The 27,650-nt window shown below is 45.4% G+C and overlaps 1 protein-coding gene across 2 annotated transcripts in view; it reads right to left on the reverse strand.

Annotated features, from left to right (window-relative positions):
• Nucleotides 1-3,194, reverse strand: part of LOC104483709 (deubiquitinase DESI2) — a 59,710-nt gene extending 56,516 nt beyond the window's left edge. For both annotated transcript variants that reach the window (XM_086750128.1, XM_086750127.1), the window contains exon 1: nucleotides 2,148-3,194. In XM_086750128.1, coding sequence (XP_086606254.1) covers nucleotides 2,148-2,186 — 39 coding nt within the window. In that variant the 5' untranslated portion in view covers nucleotides 2,187-3,194. The remainder of the gene's footprint in view (nucleotides 1-2,147) is intronic.
• Nucleotides 3,195-27,650: the final 24,456 nt, after the last annotated feature.

Below are 27,650 nucleotides of genomic sequence, written 5' to 3' on the forward strand. Positions count from 1 at the left end.
GTTGTTACTTGGTGTTCACTCTCAAACCTTAAATCAGAGTTCAGTATCCTGCATATTCACTCTTTAAAATGTCCTGGTTGAGCAGCAAAGTTCTCCTGCCCTGTCTGTTTTGCAAGTGTACAGGTGTGCACAAGGTCTTTAGCAACACATAAATCAGGACATAATCACTCTGTGTGCTGAGGGTGAGGGAAGTTGCTGTTGATGATGATATTCTGAACACTTGGAATAGCCAGTGATTTTTGCTCAATTCTTTTATGCCGAAGAAAACAAGTCTACAAATAGACCTACCTGCTTCAGCTAATGTGCAAAACATCTCATTAGACAGAAGCAGTCTTTTCCTAAAGAAGCCTAGTACATGTCCAATGGGTAAAAGGATAAATGGCTATAATCTTTCAATACACAAGACTACACAAAGTGGGTATTTCATAGCTGCACAAAGCCCATAATTGAACTTCTGCCCTAGGGGTAAGTTTTCCTGCAGCATAAGTGCTTCCAGATGCCATACAGGGGTCATGTTCCTTGTCAGAAAAGCAGAGCTTTACATCCAGTTAATTGTTGTCCCCAGCTGTCTGTCTTTTTTTTTTCATTGAGACTAGTTTTCCAACAGTCATTCAAGCAAATGTGCTCATTTCCCAGTTCCCCCGCAATTGCCCATCACAATGTAACAAAGTGCAGATTTCGCATGGCTACGTTCCAAACTTCGTGGTGTTAAAATCATAGCAGCAATGCAAAAGCGTGTAGCCTCAATAATCATAATGTAGGATTTAAACTAGAGGTGACTCAGTGGTAGTCAAACAGATGCTATACGAAAATAGAACGGTTTCCATGTACAGAGTGGTTAACCCATGGAGTTAGTACTCACATATGAAGGTTTTAATGGTTTGGTAAGCAGCAAAAATTACTCAATCTGAATTAAACTGATGACCTCAATTCAGTTCATTGTGTCTGGCTGTCCATCTCAGAACACAGTGACCATGAACAGCAAGTCCCTTCTCCCATAATTCCTTTGGGCTTCATCTTTGGAAAAAAAAGGCAAAGACCATGTCCATCCACCCACTCCTAATCTCTTTGGTGTCTATTCTCTGGATTTCCCCAACAGGGAAACCCACTCTATTCTGTGGGGTTCCTGTTGAAAGTTGTCACTGCCTGGTGACAAAAAGTAAATGTATGCCATAATCTTAAAGGTCTGGAGCTAGATATTTAGAGCTCCATCAGCACCTGAGCATCATAAGGTTGTATTTTCCCCAGCAAAGTTCACTAAATTTTTGGAAGATATGAAAACTACTTTTGTTTATAATTTGTTCATAAACAAAACATAAAGGGGAAGTATATCATCATCAAAATGTTCCTCATCTGAACATGCCTCTCCTAAGCTTCTGTCAGACCAGAAAGCAAACAGGTTGTGCCAAGCCTTCTTCCCTTTTAGGGCTTGTGCCAAGGCTAGGATTTGGATCTTCTGATTTGTTAGCACAGGTAATTCCCACTCACATTCCCCCTTGCAAGAGGAGAGCAAGGAAAGCCACTTGCTACACTGTGAACTTTCAGGAAACGTTGCCAAGCAGCATGTTCCTGTGCTCCTCCCTGTGCTGAAACTTCAGTTCAGATAATTTCTTACTGGTGCTGCAATTAACCTTTAGAGAAAATTATTAACTACAGTCTTATGCATATGAGGGACTGATCCAGATTGTTAGCCTAGAAACTATGTCATTACTGCAGTTCTACAGTTGTTTCTCATTCCTGAATGAAATCCTGACCCCTTCCCCACAGCCTGACTGTGCTTCCTCTCTCAAAATTAAAGGACAATTAGCTCCAACAAAGAGAGAGGTGATCACTTCTTCTTCCTTAATTGGGACACTGGAAATTGAAAAGTCCTCCCCTCACCCAGTGCTGCTCCTGAAATATCCTGCAGAAAATCAGGCACAGCTTTACCTGTAATCTGGCCCAATAAGCTGAATATTTCAAAGAAAAAAAAGCCAGGGTCAGCATCATCTCTGACAGCCACAACATGAGTTGAGGAGGTGAGGATCAACCTCTCTGGGGATCTGTGCTTGGCTTCTCTTCATACAATGCCTGCCTTCAAGCACAAACTCCCACTCAGCCCCACTGCAACGCCTCCCCTCCCCTAGTCAGTACTGTTTGGTACTCACCATGTCATAAACATTCAGGATCACCGGTTCATTTGCCATTGTTGATTGCGGTAGAGGCTGGATTAAAACACTTCAGTCCCTGCCAGATGTGTGTTGCTGCCCCCAGGGTATGCTTTTACCCTGAGCCAGATAGAAGGAAATGCCTCATCCTACAGTCTCTGAAGGAAGGAGTGTGGAGGGAGGAGGAAAGAAAGGGAATTCTCGAGGTTGGGGTGAGGGGGGGTGTCAAGTTGGTTGCAGGGAGGCAGGAAGGTTTGACCTGGGTTTGCTGGTTATATAGGGTTTATTTTACCCCTCCAGATCCAAGGTTTCTTTCTAACTCTGAAGCACACCTCAGGGTCTGTAGACTCATACACCAATGTAATCAGGCACCATGCAAGCTTCTAAATCCCGATCCATGGAAGACAAACAGACTCCAAGTCCGAAGATAAGCCCTCTTCTGGCTCCACGAGAGAGGCGGGTGGTGCTGTGTGTGCGGGGATCTCTCGGCGTCCTTCTCGGCAGAGTGGCGTGCTGCTACAACAGAGGGCTGCCAGCAATACGCGATAAACCGGGGCACCGAGGCACGGAGCGGGTCCGGAGCCGGGCACCGAGGGCCCTTCCGCGGGCAGAGCCCGGCAGCACCCCGCGCCCCGGCCCGCCGGCAGCCGGGAGCTGTCCGCGGTGCTGGGCTTCGACCCGCCGGGAGCTGGGAGCTGTCCGCGGTGCTGAGGCTCGGGGCGCCGGGTGCCGAGAGCTGTCCGCGGTGCTGAGACTCAGGCGCTGCGGGGAGAGCTCTCCGCCCCTGGCAGGACATCGCGAAGAGGCTGTGCCAGAGGGGCTCCAGCGCGGGGCTCGGCGGTGGGAGGAGGAAGAGGAAGGGGCTTGCTGCCCCCCGGGCGGAGGGGGGATGCTGCAATCCCCATCCTGCCCACAGTCGTGCGGGCAGACCTGGCGTCGGCGCCGAAGTTAGCGGGCAGTTCCCCGCCGGAGATAGCGGGGGATTACCCGGCGCAGCGGCTGGAGAGAGGAAGATGCCGAGCGGGCGATGCTTCCAGGCACGGTGCGGGGCTGGACACCCTCGGCTACGTGTGCTCTGCTCTCCGCCAGGGTCAGTCCTTATTTCGGGATCAGCTCGTCCCGAGCCGGGCAGCACCTACTGACTGACAGCCGGGGGGACCTACCCCGTCCTCTACTGGCTGGATGCATCTCTGCACGGCACACGGTGGGAGGGAGGGGAAGGGACGAGGCGACTGGGCAGGGCGAGTAGTTTCACTTCTGGCAGCGGCAGGATCTGGAGTTTCTTCCCTCCTGGAGCTACTTTACACTCGTGTTAGGCCGAGGCAGCTCTGCAATGTCTTGCCAGTAAAGACTCCCCTCTGATCTGGATGCGAGAGTCAATTACAAAATCCACTGCGGTAAATTAATCTTCCTTTTGCTCCTCCTCTCTCTTTAAAGGGAGAGCAGGGTCTGTAATGGTGCTGAGAAACGGTGTAGCTGGGGATGGAAGGAAGTGGGTTCCTGCACTCGAGAGATTTTCAGTAGTGTGGGAATTAGCACTCTGACCTTACATGTTCAGACACCACAGATTCTTTGTGAAGCAGCCCAAAAGAGAAAAAAAAAAAAAAAAAAAAAAAAAAAAAAAAGCAGGGATGACCTCATCTGAGCTGGAGGCGTATCTGAGGCTCTCTGCCAGCTCACAGCCAACCAGATCTGAATGAAAATTGCAGGGAGCCTGTTACATCAGCAAAGCCCAGCATGCCCTCGCCCTTCCCAATACTGTCTTCAGCCGGCACAGGAACCGTCCCGTCCAGGAGAAGGGCTTACCTCCTTTTGCTGGGAGCACAAGAACAAGACTATAGAGCTGCAACCTTGTAAATGACTTGTTATGTGGCATGAAGGAGGATTTGTGGTGGAGGCAGACAGCTTGAAAGGAAAGTGAGTCCATGTCCTGCACAGCCAAGTCCCAGGCTGACAGTCAAACATAAAACTTTTCCCCCAGCCAGAGACCCAGAACTGCTTTGCCCTAACTGGTATGCAGTTTCATTTTGAAAGTACAAAATCATGGCTTGGACCTGGGCATGCAGTGTGGCAGGGACTCCAGCACAGTAATTTCATTTGGGCTAGGCATTCCATAGGTGGGCTAAGCAATTCTACACGTACGGCACATGGGTTAGGCCAGCACCCCGACCACTCACCCCTGGCCCTCCAGCCCACCAGCTCCAACTTCCCCAGTTGGTGCCTTTAACCATCTGACTCAGCAGCCTGGGCCTGCAGGAGCAATTTGTTCAGGTAGGGAAAGATGCCTTCTTCCCCTCCCTACCATCTTAGAGTTCTCCCTACTGTTCAGAGGACAGACTCAGCCCCTCATCATCATTTTAAAGACTATGAAGCAGCGAAAAGCTCCCTTTGCAAGGGGCTAAGTACCATCATTCATGCCCTAACTTTTAAAACAAACCTCCTAGTGAATCTCACAGGGCTCCTGCTAAATTGTCAAAGATTCCCTGAGATTGTCACTTTTGCTCTGGTGATGGTGATGTTTTAAGGAGACTTGGAAGGAGCAGGAAGAGCTGATATTAGACTGATTGATGTAATTGGAAAAGAAAAGCAGCACACCAGCCCTTCCCACACTTACCCACGTGCTTACTTGCTAAATTACCTCCAATGTCTGAACTTAAAAGAGATCCACATTCCAGGGACAAACATCTATAAATACATAGGATTTGGGAAAGGTGACAGGCAGTCACAAGCTTAGATATTCTGTTCTATGAACATTTCTAAAATAATCACCTAGGGGAAGAAAAAAAAAACAAACCAACCTATAAATTAAGACCAGAATTCCACTTCTAAATTTTGGAGATAGAAGAAGAAAAAAAAATTAAAGCTAAAAGCTTGTCTTTGAACTCATCTTCTTGCTTTAAGAGATTAAAGGCAATCTAAATGTGCATTTGTTATTTAAAGGACTTTTGCTGTAGGAGAGACAGTAAATGTCACTTGCGCATTAAGACCTGGATTCACTTCTCCTAACTTGAAACATAACTTCAAGACCTACATTACAAATGTCGCTCTCGGCTCCTTGTCTGCTCTAGGCTCCTTGTCTGCTCATGGAAAGAAGCTGTTCCAGATGGTGACTTAGCCCCATCAGTGTTTCAGTGATCCTTTGAAAGTTCCTTTTTCTACCCCATTCTGTTCTAGGAGACTTACTGTCACTCCAGAGAGAAGTCATCAGTCTGAATACAAATATCCTAACATCAATATAAGCTGCTTAACAGTCACATGAACTCTTCACAAGGCTTGGTTTGCTTTGGGCTGCGTTAAAGTGTTTCACCACCAGCTCAGGCTGATAGCAGTCAAGAAAGTGAACTCTTCTATTTCAGGTGTGTAAGTACAATCCTGCAGATAGCCCTGTTGCCAAAAGGCAAAAAGCTTGCAAAACGCTCAAGTTCTGTGCACAAACATGAGAGATTTTTAGACTGAACAAATATTCTATAAGCATTGGCCCCAAAACATCAGCTTTGTGTTACTAGATTTCTATTGAACAAAGTATTCTATGAAAGTTGTCCCTCACACAATTATATCTACCTAAGCTATGCAGCGTTATGGGGAACCAAAGTGGGTTTTGTGTTTTTTAACAACCTTAAGAGGAGAGGGAGAGAGAGGTAGAGAGGAAAGGAGAGCATGAGAGAGTGATCACCAGTCCTGGATCCAGCATTGGTCCTGCCAACAAGGGTCTTCAGTGCAGAAAGCCCCCAGGGCTTGTGCATGCCCCTATTTATTGGTCCAGTTCCTGGGCTTCTGGAACCTTCTCTCACCCCAGGTTCAGGAGTGGTTGAGACACCTGTCAAGTCAAGAGAAATGACACCAGGCCCCTCCTCATGACTTAAGGCACCTGGAATCTTCTCTCAGGGCATAGTCCAGACTTACAATACAGTCACTTGGGGCTCATCCCTTACAGCTTGGGGTTCATCCCTTACAGAGTTTGACTGTGGTTGCCCACACTTACTGTTCACTACAGAAATAAGTGTGCATCTTCAAGAATCACTATCTAAAGCAGACAACGTGGTCTTACGTGTTAGATTAAGAAAGAGGTGAAGTGAAAAGGGTTAAAAGGAAAAAAAATGCCACCATCCAACATGGGTTAGAAAACCAAGAATCAGGTACAACCTTCAGTAATTGCCTGGTACATTAACCAGTGGCTGAGAGCTTCAGCCACCTCCTCCAGGTCACAGTCACAAAAGTGGCAGCGCTGGGCACTGTAAACAGTGCTGTGACATTCCACTGGGGAGAAGAACAAAAGAACAACAGTGCAACAGAGAACTAATGGATATATTAGAGATGATGGTCATATCTGAAGGTCTGTCTACATGCACTGCTATTCAGGAATTCTAGTTTAAATTAACACCTTTCCTTAATTTAGCCTCATGCTCTTTCAAAGGCTCCTTAGCAACCCAATAGACAATGGGGCTTTCAAGCATGTTTCACAGTGGGGCTGCCCAATTTAAACTTCAAGACACGTAAGAGTCTTGTCTCCACATCTCCATCTCCCCTGGCTGACCATTATACTTTTCGACAACTTGTCATTTTCAATTGTATATAGTGCTTTTGCCCATGTCAAGTTGTCATTATTATCCCATTCGGAGTACATTAGCCAAGACTCTCCTTTATAAAGGAAGTATAAAATGGCCTTTTAAAAACTAGAGAAAGTATTTTTTCCAGTCCTCAAGAAGGGTGGAGGGTATTCGAGAATGGAAAGAGAGTTGCATTGCCCTTCTTCCATCTACAACAATAAATCACCTCCTGAGTAGGTGCTGGAGCTTTCTAGACTTATTCCAGGAGTGTCAGAGGAGGCATTTTGATTGAGAGAGTTTTATCTCACTTCTACTTGAGATATCTGGATATACAAATGTTCTGGTTTCGTTTAGTGAGGGGGGGCCTAAGGTGGTAGCTTCTGCAGGAAACTGCTAGAAGTCGCTCCCCTTTGTTCAGTGGACTCAGCCGGGCCTAGGGCAGACCCGCTGCTGGCCAAGGCCGAGCCAATTGGTAGCAGAATGGTCCGTGATAACGCCTCTGCGATAACATATTTAAGTAGGGGAAAACAGAAAAAAAAAAAAAGAGAAGATGTGAAGCAGCTGAGCGGAGGCAGAGAGGGGGATGCACGAGTCTTGTGGGCCTTGCAGGCCTTACCCTCTGGCCTTCCGCCGGGGCCAACTCGGCCCGGCCTGGCTGCAAGAACTGGAGAGGAGATGAGAAGTGAATAAGATGTAAAAAGGATCCTGAGAGGCGTCTGCCAGCCTGTTGTGAGGAACGGCTGCAGACGCCAAGGTCAGTGAAGAAGGAGGGGGAGGAGTAATGTGGCTCCTGGCCAAGATTCCCCTGCAGCTTGTGGTGATGACCATGGTGGAGCAGGTTGTCCCCCTGCAGCCCATGGAGGTCCACGGAGGGGCAGAGATCCACTTGGAGCCGGTGAAGGACTCCACGCCGGAGCAGGTGGAGGCCTGAAGGCAGCTGTGGCCCGTGGAGGGCCCGCTGGGACAGCTGTTTTGAAGGGACTGCACCCCGTGGAAGACATGACCCACGCCGGAGCAGTTTCATGAAGGACTGTGGCCCGTGGGAGGGACCCCATGCTGGAGCAGGGGAGGAATGTGAGGAGTTCTTCCCCCGACAATGAAGCAGTGGCATAAAACAACACGTGATGAACTGACCGCAACCTCCATTCCCTCTTCCCCCCTGTGAGGCTCAGGGGGGAGAAGGTAGTAGAGATAATGTTAAGCCTGGGAAGAGGGAGGGGTGGGGGGAGGTTATCTTGTTCCCTGTCTCATTCTCCTGCTAGTTTTAGAAATAAATGAATACTTTTCCTCAAGTCAAGTCTGTTTTGCCCGTGATGGTAACGTTAAGGATTTCTCCCCGTCCTTATCTCAAACCTCAAGCCCTTTTTCTTTTATCATTTCCCCTTATTCTCTCAGAGGGTGGGGTGAGCGAGAGACTGCGTAGTCTGGTACCGATCGGGGCTGAACTACCACAACAAAGCAGGTGACTGATTCTGGTCTGATTTGAGTGTGGGATATGGGAAAAAAATGGGGACAGAAAAATCAGCACAGGGTGCCAGCAATGGCAAAGGGCTTGTGCTTTGCCCTGTGTAAGGCAATATGTGAAACATTTAACTTCACATTCCACCACAAAGGGAAAGAACAGCAGTCAAATTGGATTATTTCAACCATTTAAAAGATTTTATTAAGACTGTGGGGATGTGTAGCTGAAAGCTAGGTACATGTTAGTAGCTGAGGGAAACAAAGTTAATATTTGCATTGAATTCCTTGTTGAGTCAGTCTTGATTTTGCATTTTGTCTCCCTTCTCATTGCAGCTATCCTTCCCCACTTAACATTAATTTGTTCGTCAGAGAGCAACGAAGGCTGGCAGCTCCTGAAAGCATGAGGTCCTGAGTGCAACAACACGGCAGGTAGGGCAGGCACTTCACTATCCAGGGCTTTGTCCCACAGCCCATGAGCAAGATGCATAGGGCAGGCCTGGAGATGGCCACCATATTCAGCCAAGAGTACAGATCATCAGGCAAGTTCATAAGGATAAGACAGGTCTAAAGTCAATCCAGGACATCAGCCCAGCAGGGCAGAGCTATAGACAAGCATCCTGCCTACATCACTGGGGCAGGCATTACTGGGGCAGGGACTTGCAGCCCCGGGCTGGGCTGAAATGGTGCTCCTGGCCGTAGGAAGGTCCCAGGGGACTACACGACTCTATCACCTCTGTTTACATAAAGCAACACTGTCAACTCGTTAGTCAAGTAATGCACATGGAGACTTTAAACCTGGAAACTGGGATGAAAATGCTGAACATTCATGTTCATTCTGATGCTAAGGATTAGGCAAGTAGTTGTCATTATTAATATCACTATTATTACAAATTCACAGCCCAAACAATAATGATTCAAGAGCAGCCAATGCATGCAGTTAAAAGGGACAGTACCCAGTAATAGTAATTTGTGTTGTATACCTGAGGAGCTAAGCAGGTTTATTTTCAGAGGGGTTTTCTATCAGCAACATATTCAGATTATTTATGTGCATTATGTTGTAATAGTGCTCAGAAGTTTCAGGGGGGAGAAGGCACCCATGTCATTGGACACTATATGAACACACAGGAGGCAACTCCACCTACTCAATGGCAGGTGGTGGTTTAAAGAGATGATACAGGTGAATGGCAAGAGAAAAGATACATCTCAGCCCTATGTCACAGAGGGATGGGGAAGCAAAGTGACCAGACTTCAGCCAAACAGCAAACCTGCTGTACAGTCAGGACCGAAGAGAAATTAAGCAAGCTACAATGTCACACTTGTAAAAGAGGAGATAGGAACTGACATCATAAGCTGTGATCCAAAGAGTCAGATGCTGCTTAACGCTGAATGTGTCTAAGCTGCCTCTCTCTTGGACCAGGACAATCTTTGTCCCCTTGCTGAGCATGCCCAAGACTATCTCAAGCAAGGCACTGTGGGTCTTCACTCCTGTTGCAGTCTGACAGAGACCCAGAAAATCAGCACGGTGGCACGTAATACCCCTGGATATCTTGGACTGCTTGATGTGCTCTGATCTCTCCTACCATACGTTGGCAGCTGAACACTGAATCCTGAAGAAGAGGCCAAGCTCCTTAAAAAACACACTGCTGGGGTCACCAGCTGCTTTTTGTATAATCAGCTGTTAGATTACAGGGAAGTGGAAACCTGGGCTGTCTTAGTCCCGCAGATTTAAAGCTTACCCCGTCAAGGAAAGCACCCAAATCTTCAGATAACAAAGCTGGTAGGCACCTTACGTCCTACTTGCTCACAACACAGTAAAGGATGCAAGAGCCTTGGGCTCCATTCCCAAAGCAATTTATGCCTTTAACATTGGGTGAAGACAATCCACAGAAAAGGAGATGGGAACTCTGGCACTTGCTCCTAGACATGTTCCCTAGCTGCTAAGCTCTGCTGTTCCAGCACCCTCAAGCTGCCTGTTGATTAGCGTCCAGGCATTAGATGCCCAGGTATTAGATCTTTTTCAGTCAAGCTGAGTATCATATTTTGCAGTTGCATCATAGCTGCATTCCAGTCATTCTAGAGAAGTTATCAAAGCTAGTGGTACAGGATATCGATCAAAAAGATGCATATATGCATCACAACTTATTCACAGAATTTAAGTATTCCTTATTCTATACCTAAGCCTCTCTTTGCAGTCCTTTAATAGAACTTGAACAAAAAGAAAATTGAGAAATAAAAAAAAAATACTGAAGGATGTCACAAAACTGGTCCTAATTTTTAACTTTTCCATTGAGTTTTTTAATTGTACATACAAAGTATGGTAAAATGCAACTTACAAGCTAGTCTTACAGCTTGTAACAGTGGTTAGTAATTACAAGTGCTACAGTGTCTTTACTTTGATTGTATTAATTTCTTCACAAATCACTGTGGTTAGTTGTTGGGTTTTTTTCAGAATATTAAAACTTAATTACCTTTTCTCATTTTACTTACCGTTCATGTTGGATGATTAACAGATACAATAGCATGCTGCAATTCTCTGAGGCTATTACAGGATCCAGACAACACAAGGAGCCTTTTAGCTTCTAGAATAACACACCAAACACCACATCTGATGGCAGGTGCATCCACAAGTACCTTCTGATAGGTTCAAGACTACTATGCTCCACTGACTGGCACCACCTCAAATTTTCATAAGCCTGCTATGGTACATATGGCATAATCTGGCTACCAATGTTTTTGAGTACTGCTATAATGTAAGCTGAAATCCATACCAAAGAAAACCACTAACAGTGACACATCCCACATTCGTTGAGCTTAGTTTGAGGTCGTACTTGGCAATGGCAAACTAATTGAAAGAGTCCACTGCACAAAGGCAGCCCGTGGCAGTGTATGTTTTCCATTTGCTGCCTATTTTTGTTTACACCACTCACATCACACATGAGAGTGGCCCCAGGTTTAGTCACCGTTTGCAGTCCTTCACAAAGGACCTATGTGCTAATCTCTTTTAAGTCTAAATTCAGATTCTGGTTAACGGTGCCAAAGCAAAAAGCTGTGTGTTTGTTTCTACAGAGCTGCCGAAACCCAAAGCTTCAGATTAAATACATTTGTTATTTAGGAAGGCAGAAGCTATCACAGATGTCTTGGAAGTATATTGGTCAGAAATGGATTATTTGAACTTATTTTCCCCATCATTTATTAACAGTCTCGTAACACAGAAGTCACATCATCATCTGAACAGCACACAAAAAAATGTGAACTCAGCCACCCAAAGGGTGAGGAAAAAACAATTCTGTCTTGCAACAGCGATGGCGAAGGTTCAACTGGCAAGTAGGGCAGAGAGGCTGCGAGAGGCACAGAGGCCTCTTGCAAAGTTGGTGGAGTTCATGGATGTAAGGACAGGTTTCTTACCGTTCACTAACCTCCTGCATCCAGCTTGATTTTGGGATGCTGTTCCCACCCTGCATCCTTGCTAATGTCTCAAACTCTTCCTCCAATTCCAGGAGCATGGCTCCCCATGAAACACAGGCAAATGGCTGTCCTGCGGTAGATAGTCTCCAAACCCAAGTGTGCTGACTTTCTCCCACCCAGTGAAGACCGAGAATGAGGAACGAGACAGCAGCAGCTCTGGCTCCCCAAGGCACACATGGGCAGGGAGGCAGCAGAGCCTTGGTTCCAGGGCCATTTTTTCCCCTCAGCAGTCCACCCTGGGACCTGCGCATAGATGGAAGCCAATTCTGTATGACTTCTTCAGGTAGCAGAGATGCTACCCAGCAGAACTCCATTTGCTGCCTTCATTTCCCCACATACTCTTAAGTCATGAATGCTACGAAATGCCACAAAGCACTACTGGTATGTCACTAACCACTCCAGCTTCACCACAGAGATGGCACCTCCTGACAGGACTACTATCAATAGTCTCTGAATCACTTTCAGATGAATCAGGTTGTTGAAATATTTAATAGTCATGCACCAGCTTGGCTGCTTCCTTACCAAGCTCAGACCTTAAAAATTACGAGTAATGCCCGCATTGAACAAGGAACTAACATTCTGAAGAAAAATAATTTCTATTTCTCCCCTCTTTTTTCCCCCACTGGCTAATGCCAGGGCAACAATTTTCAGAGTGCTGATGAAAAATCTTCTGAAGAAATTGAATTATTTTATCTTTAAACAAAGTGGAAAAAAGATCATTACATGAATGTTTTCCAAGTTATTTTTATCTTTCTAAATATTCACACCATACTTCCTGCTCTCCAAAGGCTGAGGAGGCTAGGTGGCACTGCAGGCTAATGGACTAGCTTATTAATATAGGAATTAATTAAATGAATTTGGTGATCTTATCAACAAGCTCCATGGCTAATATAGATTTCTTCAACCTTCAATTACTGAAAAATTCAAGGCAATAGGTCTAAGTATATAACATTGCAAGGTCAGTCCTGAAACGAATAACCAATAGGAGCCCACTTTTTTTCTGAAGTGCTGCTCATCCTTAGAACTTTGCTTGAAGTAATGGAGTAAGTTCATTAAAATGGCAATATTGGTTCACATGTATATCAGAGTTGGACTGTTCTGACAGTTCCTCCCTACAGGTGTCATGGACACTAAAGCACACACATTCCTACCTAGAGCCATAACCTAGCCATATCTGCTTCTTTCTGGTTAAAGCCCTGAAATAAAATTTAAATAATAAAATATTAAAATAACATCTTCCTTCTTCCTGTGTTGCTTACTCTGCCTAAGCAGTTTGTTAGTATCACTAACAGGCCTATCTACGTTCCTAAAAATGATGTTATCAGTAAAGGTGTTACGCAAGTACAGTCCTGCTGGCTCACAAAAATATACACAAGGCCTGATTTCTGCCAAGAAAGCAAAAACCTATAGCAGGCGTGCTCCTCCCAGTGAACTCTGTGCCTTTCTCCATCAGGGTTGTTCCTGACACCTTCTCTCTCAGTCTCATACCCCCCCTACACACACACATGCGTGTGCGTGTCTTTAGTTTCTCTGCATGTTCAAACACTCCTAGACCACATGCTTGGGCCTCATCTTAGAATCTACTTCCTGCTGATTACTCCCATCGTTTCTGATTATTTTATTCCACAATGAGATTTCATTTCTCTTTCAGCGTGTCTTGAAAGAATACATAGTGCTTGCCTTGCCCTTACTTGCATCTTTGCACAGCAGCAATCACAGTCACCTTCTATACCAACAATAATTCTCATGTATAAAATAACTGCCAGGAAGGATCTCTAGCTCTGAATTAGAGTGAAGATGTTACTTTGAAGGACAGGCATTTTGAGAATAAAAGCTCCTGCATGATCATTACTTAGAAAATGACTCCTTATTGAAAAGCAAAATATACCCTCAGCAGTATTCTAACAGAGGCAGGGTAAGTACAAGCCACAGCACTTGGGAGGACAACAATAGATTGAGATAGCAAAATCTTCCAGCTTCTTAAATCTGACACTCATACTTGAATAGCGTAATTCTTCTACCATGCTTTATGACATATATTTTGTTTGCCATGTGTTAAATCTAAGTTTATTACATGCTTTACAATGATATGAGGATTGTACCTTTCAGTCTGCAAGAGATCTTGTTTAAAGAACCTAGGGACTTAAATTATGCCATCTGCTCTTTCATCTGCTCCAATAGCATTAACCCTGTGGTCCTTTAAAGAACATCACACCTGCTGCCTTGATTTCACATGCACTTTTGTTGCAGTGACACCAGCACTCCAGCAGCACCTTAGTTATCATTGCACTCGAGTTATCCTTACGCTAAACCTCCAAAGATACCACTTGCACCCAGACTGCACTTGTGTACTTCAGAGGGATATGGATTTACTGGAGCAGAAGGGTCTTAACCTTTCCTCAGCCCTCTCCCTTTCTCCTACCAAGGGGCTGTGAATTCCCAGGCCAGCACCTCTCTTCCTTTCTAACTCCTAATCTTGCCCCCCAGATGTAGGGAATGGCAGAAAAAAGTGACAGGAGAAAAGGAGATGAGCAAAACCCTCCTCCTGGGCAGAATTTGCTGAGAAAGAGACAGTCTGATGTGTCTCCCACAGGGTCTGTAACAGAGTCCTGGGGTAAGAAATGTGCAGGAATAAGTGGCCTCTACATATAACCCCCACCCCCAAACCAGCACCACTGTCCTTTCTTGCCAACAGGACAAGACAGTATTCTTCAGCTCTTGTTTTCTGCTCTTATCCATTTGCCTCCCAGGTTCTTGGCACTGAAGTTGTCTGAGTCCAAGAGGAAATCCTGGCCAGGGAGCTCACGCTGAGATGGGACAGATCTCAACAAGGACAGAGGAGCAGCCCCTCTGCCTCTGTAATCCTGGAACAGGCAGAAGAGGGAGATGATTTACTGAAAAGCTGACGGGAAAAGAGGAAGGGGAGGAAAAAAGGGGGAGGGAGCAGCTAAAAACTGACCCTTTTTGAACCCATCCTGTCAGAGTCTTGGCAGACTTGTGTCTCAGATTTTCAGAGGTAAGAAAACACTCAACTTCGCTTCTGGTCTGTTCCCAATCTCTCTCTTGATTTCCACTAAGAAATACAGTTAGTTCTTGTTATCTATTATTTGAAAAAGGGCAGGAAACTGATCTGGCTGATAGCAGAATTTCTTTTTATTTTCAGATGTGATAAAAAAAAAATGGTGGGAAAACAAATCAACTGGGTTGCAAATCAATCAAGTTGAATGGTCAGTCCTTGCTGATCTAGAAACCAAAACATGTCAAATTAGCCGTGGAAATGGCAAATGCTTCTGGTACTCTTCAACAGCTTGGTTATAGCACTGCAGCAACACCACTTGTATTCTTTGTGAAAATAAAGCCTTATGGGATACACAGACCCAAATGGTGCGTCCTGTATCATTTCCTGCTCACTACCAAATAAGACAGATGAAAATGGCTGGCAGGCAGCAATAGACCAGCAGAAACCCTTTGTTGGCAAAGATGTGCCAAGGTTGCAGACTGAGAACTATGCCACCCCAGCACTAGCAGCAGAGCGCCCTGGCCTGCAGACACATCAGCCTGCTAGTGCCTGGGACACACCTCTTGAAGTGGGAAACAATGAAGACTGCAATTAATGTATCTATACCAAGGGGAAATGTTGCTAGCTGGGTGAAAAAGCAGAGGCAGTTCTCCCATTGTCAAACCAGTAGAACTAAGCCATGCAGGGCTCTGCCGTAACACAAGCACATGCTCCTGGCATTGAAAGCACCATGGAGTGACTAAGCCAAAAGTACAGCCTAAATAGGTAGAAAGAAATGAAAAATAATTTTAACAGACACAATGGGAAGATCTGCTTTGTTGAACTGGGTAGGTGAAAGGTAATGAAAGAGAAACACATGATTTGAATTCATCAGGCCTCTCCATCCTGCCCCGGAATGACCATCTGCAATGCTCTGGAGGTCCCTCGGGGGTTCAGGAGACTGTACTAATTTTAGCACACGAGGATGGAGAGGCTATAGGCCCAACACATCAGAGAATGAGGGAGAGAGGGGCCAGACAATGAACAGGGTTCAATCCAACATAAAGACTGAAGCCAACTGAAGGGTGAAGTCACAGGTGCAGATTTTAACCATCCCTAAAAGAACCAGTGTTATTAGAACTGAAAAGGAAAGTCTGATGACACTGAAAATATTGGCATGGACATTTTTCCCCAAAGGTGTTCAGAGTTTCATTAAATATAGATGCATGTGGGTGTATATTCATATGTACATATAGATTCACATATTCACAAAAACCTCAATTTTGGACAAGATTTCAGTGCGTTATTCTTCTCACTTTTCTAAAATCCCCTTACCCAATGCCCCAGAGTTTCTCCACAGACAATGGAGAACGGAATTTGCTTCTTTTTGTACATCCCACTGAGACTGAGTGGAAAAATCAATGTTCCCAGAAAAAAAAAAAAAAAGAAAAACAAAAAGAAAAACAACAAAAGAAAAACAAAAGCCACCTAGCATTTTGGATGAAAAAGCCAGTTTTTACTAAAAACACATTGCAGCAGAACAAATCCTGTCATTATAAAGAAAGAAACTGCTTGCAAAATGGAATCCCAGCAGGTGCTCAACCTTTCTCCTTTCCTAGCTTAAAAGCATCCCAGCCTCATCAAGCATCAAGGCCTCAACAAATTCATCCTTACAAATTTAAGCAGCACAACTCCAGCTTTAGCCACCAAGTCACACACATACACATCCTCTCTCTCCCACTCAGAGAGCTGTCATGCTAATAAATGCCAGGGGGTTAGCTGTATTTTGTATTCCGGGCATGCTGCAAAGGGGCTCTTGAGATCTCGCTATGCTGATGGGATTCAGTTTGGCTTCATTTGCAGCTGTTACAGAGATCCCAAATGGAATCAGATACAGGTCAGGTGTTTTCCATTATATTGAACTACATTGCTTTTGAAATCTCTCTGCTAATCACAGCTCTTGTACATGGTATAAGAAGAGAGATTCAGATGCCAGATATCAAAAAAATGTTGGTTTAAAGGAAATTTCTTAAAATCTGCTTAGTGGCATCCCCTGCCCCTGCCACTTAGTTAAACTCATCCAGCCCAAAAATTTATCCTGACCACAGCAGCTGAGGGACAGTCAACAATATCCTTTGCACCAGTCCAGCTATGTTTCTGCTGAGATACACCCGTAACAACTCAGAATTCCTGAATTTTCCATCTATGAAACTCATGGCTAGCAGTAAGGAGACTTTCCCATGTGATGTCTTATTAGGTACTGTAGAGTGGGTAACAGTACAGGAATAACTCTACTTTCCATTCCAACAAGGTTTTCATCAGGGCTACATCCCCATCTCCCTTGTACCCACTCCACTACCCATCCCTGGCCAAAGACAATCTTACCTCCCCTGGGAATACAGCGGAAGAGGGGAATCAATCATTTCTATAGGAACTAAAGAATCCACAACAGAATATAATCTGAACAGTTTCCTACAAACTGCCTTGTGTTGCCTCATCACAGCAGAAGGAATCTGTGAGGGAGGCAGTATCCAGAAAGAAGGAGGTAGGATAGTTCAAAACCACCATCCAGTAGAGTGCCCAAGGTTACAGAGATTGGCTCAGGACCACAACATCTTTATGGTTGTCGTAGTTCAGCCCTGATCGGGACCAAACTACGCAGTCTCTCTCTCACTCCCCCCACCCTCCGAGACAATAGGAGGAGATAATATAAGAAAAACAGCTCGAGGTTTGAGATAAGGACGGGGAGAAATCCTTAAAGTTACCGTCACAGGCAAAACAGACTTGACTTGGGGAAAACTATTCATTTATTTCTAAAACTAGCAGGAGAATGAGACAGGGAACAAGATAACCTCCCCCCACCCCTCCCTCTTCCCGGGCTTAACATTATCTCTACCACCTTCCCCTCCCGAGCGGCACAGGGGGAAGAGGGAATGGGGGTCGCGGTCAGTTCATCACGCATTGTTTTATGCCACTGCTTCATCGTCAGGGGAAGAACTCCTCGCATTCCTCCTCTGCTCCAGCGTGGGGTCCCTCCCATGGGCCACAGTCCTCCATGAAACTGCTCCGGCATGGGTCATCTCTTCCACAGGGTGCAGTCCCTCTAGAACAGCTGTCCCAGTGGGCCCTCCACAGGCCACAGCCGCCTTCAGGCCTCCACCTGCTCCGGCGTGGAGTCCTCCATGGGCTGCGGGTGGATCTCTGCCCCTCCGTGGACCTCCATGGGCTGCAGGGGGACAACCCGCTCCACCATGGTCTTCACCACAAGTTGCAGAGGAATCTTGGCCAGGAGCCACATTACTCCTCCCCCTCCTTCTTCACTGACCTTGGCGTCTGCAGCCATTCCTTACAACAGGCTGGCAGATGCCTCTCAGGAGCCTTTTTACATCTTATTCACTTCTCATCTCCTCTCCACTTCTTGCAGCCAGGCCAGGCCAAGTTGGGCCCAGTCGGCTGCCTGGCAGGAGGCCAGAGGGTGAGGCCTGGAAGGCCCATGAGGCTCGCGCCTCCCCCTCTCTGCCCCCCGCTCAGCTGCTTCACATCTTCTCGTTTTTTTTTTTCTGTTTTCCCCTTCTTAAATACGTTATCGCAGAGGCATTATCACGGGACATTCTGCTACCAATTGGCTTGGCCTTGGCCAGCAGCGGGTCCGCCCTAGGCCCGGCCGAGTCCACTGAACAAAGGGGAGCGACTTCTAGCAGTTTCCTACAGAAGCTGCCACCTTAGGCCCCCCCCTCACTAACAAAACCAGAACAATGGTACACAGCAGCAGAGCAGTGGCAGTCAATGGCTGTACATAGAGCAGATAGGCAAGAGGCAAGGGTCTAGGAGAAAGAGATGGAATATGAAGCTACAGGAATCAAGGTGCAGCCATCAGAGGCACGCATCACGTGCACAATGGCACCTCCATCCACTTGGGACTACTAGGGACACATCTTTGTACAGATGCTTGCCACATCTTGAAGCTCCACTTTTCTTTGCTATGTGTTCTACTGGAACAGTTACAAAGTCAAAATACTTTGGTAATCTCATCTTCAGATGTACTCAACAAGGGTCCTACCCTCTCCAATGTCCGATTTGCTGAGACCAAGCTATAAGGAAACCAGTACCTTTGCTCTCTCTCATACCAATCCCATCCCTCCATCATGCCTGGCCCAAAGCATGCTTTATTCTTTCATACAGAGTCAGTAAAACACCAGCAATATGTAGGTCTTAGAGTTAAAATGGTGCATGTACCTGGAGTCTCCCAATCTCATTGAATTACACTAGTTCCTCAGATGAAGGGAGAAAATGCATAGGCTCGGCAGGAAACACCCTCTGCTGTGTTTCTGGTGGATACAGTACATTCTCTAGAGAGTGCACCTCTAGCAGTGCTGCTAGCACGATGCCATTTGCTATCATCTTCCCATTTCCCCTTTGACCAGCTCGCATCCACACAGACACTGCCTGACAAGAGCAGCACTCACTGTTGAGCAGTTTGCAGACTGCAACTGTTGCTTCCCAAAAAGTGGGGGGGGGGGGGGGGGGGGCAGTGGGGGCACTTCTCTCTGCTCCTCTCTCAAAAGCCAGCACCAAGGCTGTTGGATTTATCCCTGGAATAGGCTCTGTGTTGATAGCAGTGAGAAGCTAAAAGAGAACAGGAGATGAGAAAACGCTCCAGGGAACCGTTTCAGAGCCAGGTCCTCTAGGAAAGCTTTCACCTCTCTCAGAGAAGCCCTGGAAGGTCAGGAGATAGAAGTTCTGCATCAGATATCCTTTGCTCAGCCTAAATGTCTGAAGCCTCTTCTGTTTGCTGGAAAAAGGCCAGGACAGAGCTCTGAGCACTGACAGGAGAAACCTGCTCCCACTCGGGTAGGAAGCCAAAGTCAGCAAGAGCAGAGGACACGGCCACAAATGTTTTGCCTTCTGGCAACTCAGTTCTAACCCAGCTCACATTGTGCCTCCAAACTGCACTGGTGACAGATGTGCTCCGCTCATTGCTTACCAGAAGAGTGCCAAAGAGAAAGGATTCACCGATCATACCCTCTCCCTTCGCTACTACCAAAGAAAATGCTATTTACCTAAGTGAGGAGGAGGTATTCAAAAGCACGCAAGACAGCTACAGGATGGGTGCTCAAGGAACCGATACACTCAATTGAGCAATGTAGAGTGTGTATGTATAAAACAGAAGCCTATTTCCTGAATAAGGCATACCTGCCAAGCAAAATATCGTGTTCTAACACATGGTGCCTTTGACATTTACCTTCAGTCGTGAGGAGACTTACAATTCACAAGTGCCATAACCATGTATGATTCATCAGCTGTCTCCGTAGGACTGAAAAATAAATCAGATTGAAACCATCATTTATTTTATAGATGCTTATTAACATGTTATTTAATGTGCCAAGTTTGTTTTGCATAGTTGAAGGATTTTTTTAGGATTTTTGTTTAATGCTTTTAAAAAGGAATTGCAAATTATTCCCTCCAGAAAAGAAGAAGAATGTCCCTATTCTCCCTGCTACTGAGCTTTCTTGCAGTTTTCAGCATGTGCCCTCTGGCTGATGCCCACTTAGCCTAGCTGAACTCCCCATGCTCTTTATAGACAGTAGCAAAGGCTGGATTTGGCCAGGATTCTGGGGGTGGGGGGCAGGACAGAACAGACCCTGGGCAGCAGCCCCTCCATCAGGCAACACAGACTGCATCACTGTGCACGTGCTGCTACGCAGAGGCAATCCCTGTCAGTGCCTTTACTGATGCCCAAACTGCAAACGGGCTTCCTGCAAGGCTTTGACTCCCAGGCTGGAAGCGAGCAGCACTACTACACTTTTTAGATACGCTTGCAAAGACTGTAATTCCTTTTCATGTCCTGAAAACCTGGAGAACTGTGACAGTTTGCTCTGAGCACTGCAGAAAGTTCATTCAGTAAAACTTCACTGGCACGCGGGACCAGACAGCCCCAGCCTCCACCTCCTCTGCCCTTCCAATCCCAGAGTGCTGTAAAGGCTCCAATTCCTTCTGCTCTGCTTCTAGACAGCTGGGTATCAAAATCCAAGGGCGTCGAGATGTCATCCACAGGATTGACATTGCATGGCCACTCCATCACAGGGCAGGAATAAGAGATCCCAGGCGCAGAAGCTAACAGAGGCCAAAGTAAAGCCCTTAGCATCTCAGTGCAGGCAGCAGTAGCTACAGTATTCTGAGATGTCCCAGCATTAAAAATAGATGTGACTGTAGAAGACCGGTTTTGTTGACACATGCCACCACATAACTTGACACACACTGAGCTGGCCTGCTTAAAACAGTTGTGTTTAGAGCTGCAACTTGGGAGATATTTTAGGATTAAATCCCACGTCTGTCACTGAACGCAGGCACGGACACAGACTCTCATGCCTTGCACATCAAAACATTGACTCTTGAACAGTTCTCAGACAAATGGATTTGTAGGTAGCCCACATATAGTACAGGCATGCAGAAGTCCGTATATTTAAGCTGTACCTTTGCAGGGGATGCTTATAAACATAAAGCTGAGTGCATGAAAACGGAGATGAAACAGTTGTCAGCTAGAAGTGACAGCCTTCAAAGAATATCACTCCTGGTTTAATTTTCATTAAAAATGACAGGATAAAATGGCTCTCACACAATTGTAGTGCTACAAGAAGGAACCACTTCCAGTGCAGCTGTCTCCTAATAGACAGCAATATTCTAAAGAGGAACTCAGATTATCAAACTCAGGTAGCTCTATTCCACTTAATTAAAACAATACTAGTAATTAGGGAACCCCACTGGCTTCCCTCCCTTCTGATCCTCCACATCCTTGAAATTCAAATTTGAACTGCCCTGAAGTGTGGAGGGTGTTTCCACTCTGGATTCATTTAAAACCAGTAAGCAGTTAAAGCCAAGCAATGGAGTATGGATTGAAACTCCAATCAAAACTTCTTTAAAGTTCAGGAGAGTAGGACTGAGATTTGAAATTTGGAGTATTCACCTCCATTCATAAATAAGTAAGGACACATTCAGCCTTTCAAAGCCTTTCAATCACATCAAGAATGAATCTGTCCCATTAGACCTAGTAAATCTCCACAATTTAAATCTGGGGCCATATAAAGGTAACAGTTATCAAACATTTTCACCTTATTGGCATATAGACTGTAAAATATCTTTTTTTTATCCTGTAACTGGGAACAGTCCGAGCAAAGGAAACTCTCAGCAGACAAAAAAAAAAAAAAAAAAAAAAAAAGAATGGATTGGAGCATAATATGGATAAGTCAGAAAAACAGCCTGCAGAGTGAGGTTCCAACAAAAGACAACAGCAGGAGGGATTAGATACAAGTGTATCGGAAATTAAACCCTGGAACACTAGTATCTAACTCCATAGTTGTCAAACCTACTGTTCTGGTTTTGCTTAGTGAGGGGGGGCCTAAGGTGGCAGCTTCTGTAGGAAACTGCTAGAAGTTGCTCCCCTTTGTTCAGTGGACTCGGCCGGGCCTAGGGCGGACCCGCTGCTGGCCAAGGCCGAGCCGATTGGTAGCAGAATGTCCCGTGATAACGCCTCTGCGATAACGTATTTAAGAAGGGGAAAACAGAAAAAAAAAAAAAGAAAAAAAAAGAAGAAAAAAAAAAAAGAAAAAAAAAGAAGAAAAAAAAAAAAGAAAAAAAAAAGAAAAAAAAAAAAAAAAAAAAGATGTGAAGCAGCTGAGCGGGGGCAGAGAGGGGGAGGCGCAAGCCTTGTGGGCCTTGCAGGCCTCACCCTCTGGCCTCCTGCCAGGCAGCTGAGTGGGCCCAACTCAGCCTGGCCTGGCTGCAAGAAGTGGAGAGGAGATGAGAAGTGAAAATAAGATGTAAAAAGGCTCCTGAGAGGCGTCTGCCAGCCTGTTGTGAGGAACGGCTGCAGACACCAAGGTCAGTGAAGAAGGAGGGGGAGGAGTAATGCAGCTCCTGGCCAAGATTCCCCTGCAGCTTGTGGTGATGACCATGGTGGAGCAGGTTGTCCCCCTGCAGCCCATGGAGGTCCACAGAGGAGCAGAAATCCACCGTGCAGCAGGTGGATGCCTGAAGGCGGCTGTGGCCTGTGGAGGGCCCACTGGGACAGCTGTTCTAGAGGGACTGCACCCCGTGGAAGAGATGACCCACGCCGGAGCAGTTTCACAAAGGACTGTGGCCCGTGGGAGGGACCCCATGCTGGAGCAGGGGAGGAATGTGAGGAGTTCTTCCCCCGACGATGAAGCAGTGGCATAAAACAATGCGTGATAGACTGACCACAACCCCCATTCCCTCTTCCCCCTGTGCCGCTCGGTGGGGGGGAAGGTGGCAGAGATAATGTTAAGCCTGGGAAAAGGGAGGGGTGGGGGGAGGTTATCTTGTTCCCTGTCTCATTCTCCTGCTAGTTTTAGAAATAAATGAATACTTTTCCCCAAGCTGAGTCTGTTTTGCCCGTGACGGTAACTTTAAGGATTTCTCCCCGTCCTTATCTCAAATCTTGAGCCATTTTTCTTATATCATCTCCCCCTATTCTCTTGGAGGGTGAGGGGAGCGAGAGAGAGACTGCGTAGTCTGGTCCCGATCAGGGCTGAACTACGACACCTACTTCTTCGTCCTTTGCCCCGGCTCCACTCCCCACCCCCCATCCAAGCCCACCTCTTATTTGTGGAAAACTTGCTAGGCTAAAACAAGGGTATTGCATTAAAGCCAGATATGAGAGGCAACCATAAAGTGCCTCTTTTTTTCCTCTTGAAGTAATCCAGAATCAGCAACTAAGCAGCTCTTTAAGTCCTACATTTGCAAGCCAAGCCAGCTTTTACCATCTTGTTCTGGAAAAATAAATAAATAATTAGATAAGGAAAGCCATTTTAAAAACCTTAGACCACATTTGCTGCATTTGTATGCATCACGTTGTTCAGCATGAGCAATATCTCACCTCATTAAATCCAGCCACCCTGTGAGCTCAAAATGCACTCCATGCCGCTGTTAGCAGCACTACTGCGATTCTGCCACTGCGCTACTGAATTCAGGAGACTCCAGCCTGTGCTTCTGCGTATGAGGATGACCGCCAGCCGCTTATTTGTCTCCAACCTTCCTGTTGCCACAACTGTTGATGTTTGAAAGAGGGAAAGATATAGACAATGAAAGGAGAGGGCATTTTGTGGATAAAAGAACCTTATCTGCCAATATTCTTAAGTGATCTTCAGTTCTGAACAAGAGTGGAACAACCTGGAAATGCAGAGGAGCTGTCAGAACACCACTAATTACTTGGTTCTCCACAGAAATAAGATAACTACCTCTTAGAGATGCATGTATTACCCCTGCAACACTACAGGGTCTCTATAGTTTTATTAAATTGTCCCAGAAGACAAAACACTATCCTTTGGGAGCTCTTCTACTTGCTTCACCATAGTATTATTAGATCACTACCTTCCTGAATCTCTCCAGGTGCTGCCACCTATAAAGGGTTGCCTTTAACTGCTAAACAATTTCAGAGCTTGTGGGAGTCAGAAAAACCCAATCAGCAACTTTTTGATGAGCTGAGCACTGACAGCTGCCCAGAAGACTTCCTTAAAAAGAAACCCAGTGCCTTCCAGAGTGAGTCTTTTGGGTTGGCGCTCCTCTGACCTGCAAAACATCAGCAAAACCACTAAAGAGTTAGCGCAGCTTTCCTTTAGCTTGTCAACCAAAAATCATACTATCTCTTAAGAACAGCATCCATTCTGGAGGACAGGAGCATAGAAAACACCGCATGATGTTCCAGAAAGGCACAGGGAGGAATCTGGAGAACTGTAAGAAAGAGTCTTACTTTTCCTCCTGGTAAATTTGAGTGGTGAGAGAAGAGTAAAAAGCAAAGTTTATGGAGGAGCTAAGCAACTAAGAGTCTCTACCAAGAGCTCACCTGCAGGAGGAGGGACCAGAGCTCTCAATTTGGATCAGCCTTTGCATCCAATGACACATTTCAGCCACATCAGCACCCTGAAGAATATCTCCCTGTGTGGAAGCTCATCAGAAGTTTGGCTGACTTGAAGCTTGATAAAGAAGGTAAGAGCTTATCATAGTCAACATATTAGGTACTGAAACTAGTAGAAAAACTCAGACTTAGTAGTTAAAATGCTATGTGAAAGAGTTTAGTAGTCTCCACTCCAAACATGAGCATATGTCACTGCCCAAAGCAAAGGCATTTCTGGGGCTCTGGAAAAAAGGCTAAGGGCATACATTGCTTTTGGTGGAGGGCTGCACATACACAGTTGTAGGACAGTGAGAGAGGCGTCAGGAGAAACACCACAGCAAGCAGCAGAGAGCAAGAGAAGAAAGCAGAAAAACCTGACAGAACAAGCAGAAACATGGCTCAGAACAATTCAGCAAGAGAGTTCTGGGGATCTCCTGGAAAGAGACAAGGAGAAAGCACAGACACTACCTGCTGCAGTAGAAGAGAAAAGGACCTTGAATATTTTAGTAAATTAGAAGGTAACATCAAAGATTCCCAATTCTACCAACAATGTCTTTAGTATAAACAACCCAAAGGTATTTGGACTGGATGAGGCCTAGTTGAACTTTCAAGTGACTAGATACATAGTAAAAATACACAGCCTTATTATGAGCAGCATCTCTTCCAGAGAACTGGAAAGCAACTCTGTTTTAAGTCATTTTAAAAGGCTCAGATAATCATCTGTGCAAGTTACATCTTGCTTGACTTCTTGATAAATCAACTGAATAGCTCCTAGAAAGCAGAATCCTGAAGACACCCCCACAGGATTAAAGTGCAAAGAAAAAGCATCCTCTACTGCAACTTTTTGATCGCATAAACAAACAGCAGGAGAAAACTAGTGACCAATTTCTATGTTTGGAAGGCACCTAGCAAAGCTCCTCATGGTGAAGTAATAAATAATGATTGTTTGAGCTGCAAGAAGTAAACCAAGAATTTGACCATTCTGATATATGACCGAGGGCAGAAAAATGTGAATAAATGAACAATTCCTCTCAAAGACAGAAGGCCAACAGCAGGATCCATCAACTTTCAACACTTGGGTGTATTTTGTTTAAAATATGTGCTAGTGAACTGGAAGGGAAGACAAGCAATGCAATAGCAGTATTTCAACTGATACCATTACACAGAAAAGCAAATTTTATACAGGGAGGTGATACCTTTTATTTGACTAACTGATACAGCCAGCATCCAGGCATACTAACTATCCTCAGACCTGCCTGTCTGTTTTCAATTCTATTAGCTGATCTAATAAAAGGATACTAACATCTCCCTGTGAAACTTGCCATACTTTTATCTGTAGATAAACATGTTAGTAACAGTACTACCAGAAACAGTGTTTAGGAGGAGGATTTTCAGAGGGACCTTGATGGTTCAAAGCATAAGTTAATGACTAATTACAGAGGTTTATAAAAAATATCATCTCCTCAATGCCTCCTGAGAGGTCCATTGCATCTTCATCTGAAACAGCCAACACTGGTCCCAGACACAGACTGGAACTAGAATCAGGCCTGAACTGGAAGGATCTCTAAACTGTTCCAGAGCAGTGGCACTTCTGTACCTATTACTTTTATGATACACACTCTACTTAAATCATCACCGGCTCTTTTTCTAACACAGGCTTTTTTAATATCACTTTATAAAATGATTATTTCACCCATGTGCCTCCACTACTACATTTCTTTTGCCAGTAACAGAAGTAGTATTCAAGGTTCAAAACAGGCATCCACCCTGTAGAAAAACACATTATGTGCTGACATACCTCACCTGTAAGATGAATTCCCACAGCTCAGAATTCAGTTCATTTATTTATTAAGCAACCAGTTAATTTTAAATTTGCACAGGTAAAAAGCACAGCAAGAAGTGATAAAAATATACTCTGGTTATACCGAATACAAGCTTAAAATATCAAAATCACTTAGCAGGTTTTCTAGTCAATGGTTTAATTTTCCCTTCTGCTAAGCCTCTAGTCTAGCAGAAAGTATCACTTACCTAGTACAACCACTAGTTCTCCCTGTTGGGAAATCCTTGTTCAAATGTCCAAGAGGATTGATCAAGCTTTCCCATTAACTTTCGGGATGCACAAAGTAGCTCTGTATTGTTCATAGCAAGGATTGTAACCAAGAGCCATTTGGAAAGCTAAGTATACGGCATTTCAGAGATCCTCCAGTAGGAAAGCTAGTAGCCACACGTCATTTCCATTTGTCATAGTTTAGCCCTGCTTAGGACCAAGCTACACAGTCTCTCATTTGCTCCCCTCACCCTGGGACAGGGAGGATAATTGGTAAAGAAAAGAAGGTAAAACTCATGGGTTGAGACTAAAAAAAAGTTTTAGAGAACAAGAGAAGAAAACAAAACAGAGATGGAAAACAAATAAACAAAACTAATAACAGAAAATACCGAAGCACATAACTGACAGCACAACAGCTCACAGCCAATCCTGACACCCAGCTCCCTCCCCAGTAGCAGGAGCCTCCCCTCAGCACCCTCCTCACTGACAGGCTGAGCCTGGTGTCACAGGGTGTGGAACAGCCCTTGGGCCAATTCGGTAACCTGTCCCAGCTGTTGGCTAATTAGTAAACTATCCCAGTTGTGTCCCCCAGGGACAGGTGGCCCCAGCTCCAGCTCAGGTGAAAATTAACTCCATCCTAGCCAGAACCAGGACACCATCCCAGACAAAAATTTACTCCTCTACAGCCAGAAAAGCAGAATTTCATGAAAGGGGGAACTAAGAGTTTGTCTTGTCTTCTAGGTAAGAATTTCATAAGACATCAAAAGCTCTAGCTCTTCATGGTGTGTTTTTATAGCCTGTGCTACTAATGGGCAAAAGAGCACCTAAATATACTTCATATTGCTGACTCTTTCATCGATTCAGTATTCAAGGGGTACTATTGTTGCAGGATTGGTGGCCAGACACATATGCCATGGGACACTGCCAAATATCTTTGCACTTGAGATGAGTTGCTGCAGGGCAGTTGTGCCTTTTCCTGAGGTCCTATAAGCATCTGAGGCACCTTTTGCAACAGCTGACCAGGGGCAAAGTTATCTGTATGAAGGTCCCTTCCATTCGGAGACAGGGCAGGACT

The sequence above is a fragment of the Chlamydotis macqueenii genome, chromosome 5 (assembly GCF_036417535.1).
Source record: "Chlamydotis macqueenii isolate bChlMac1 chromosome 5, bChlMac1.mat, whole genome shotgun sequence".
In the NCBI taxonomy this organism is placed as follows: domain Eukaryota; kingdom Metazoa; phylum Chordata; class Aves; order Otidiformes; family Otididae; genus Chlamydotis; species Chlamydotis macqueenii.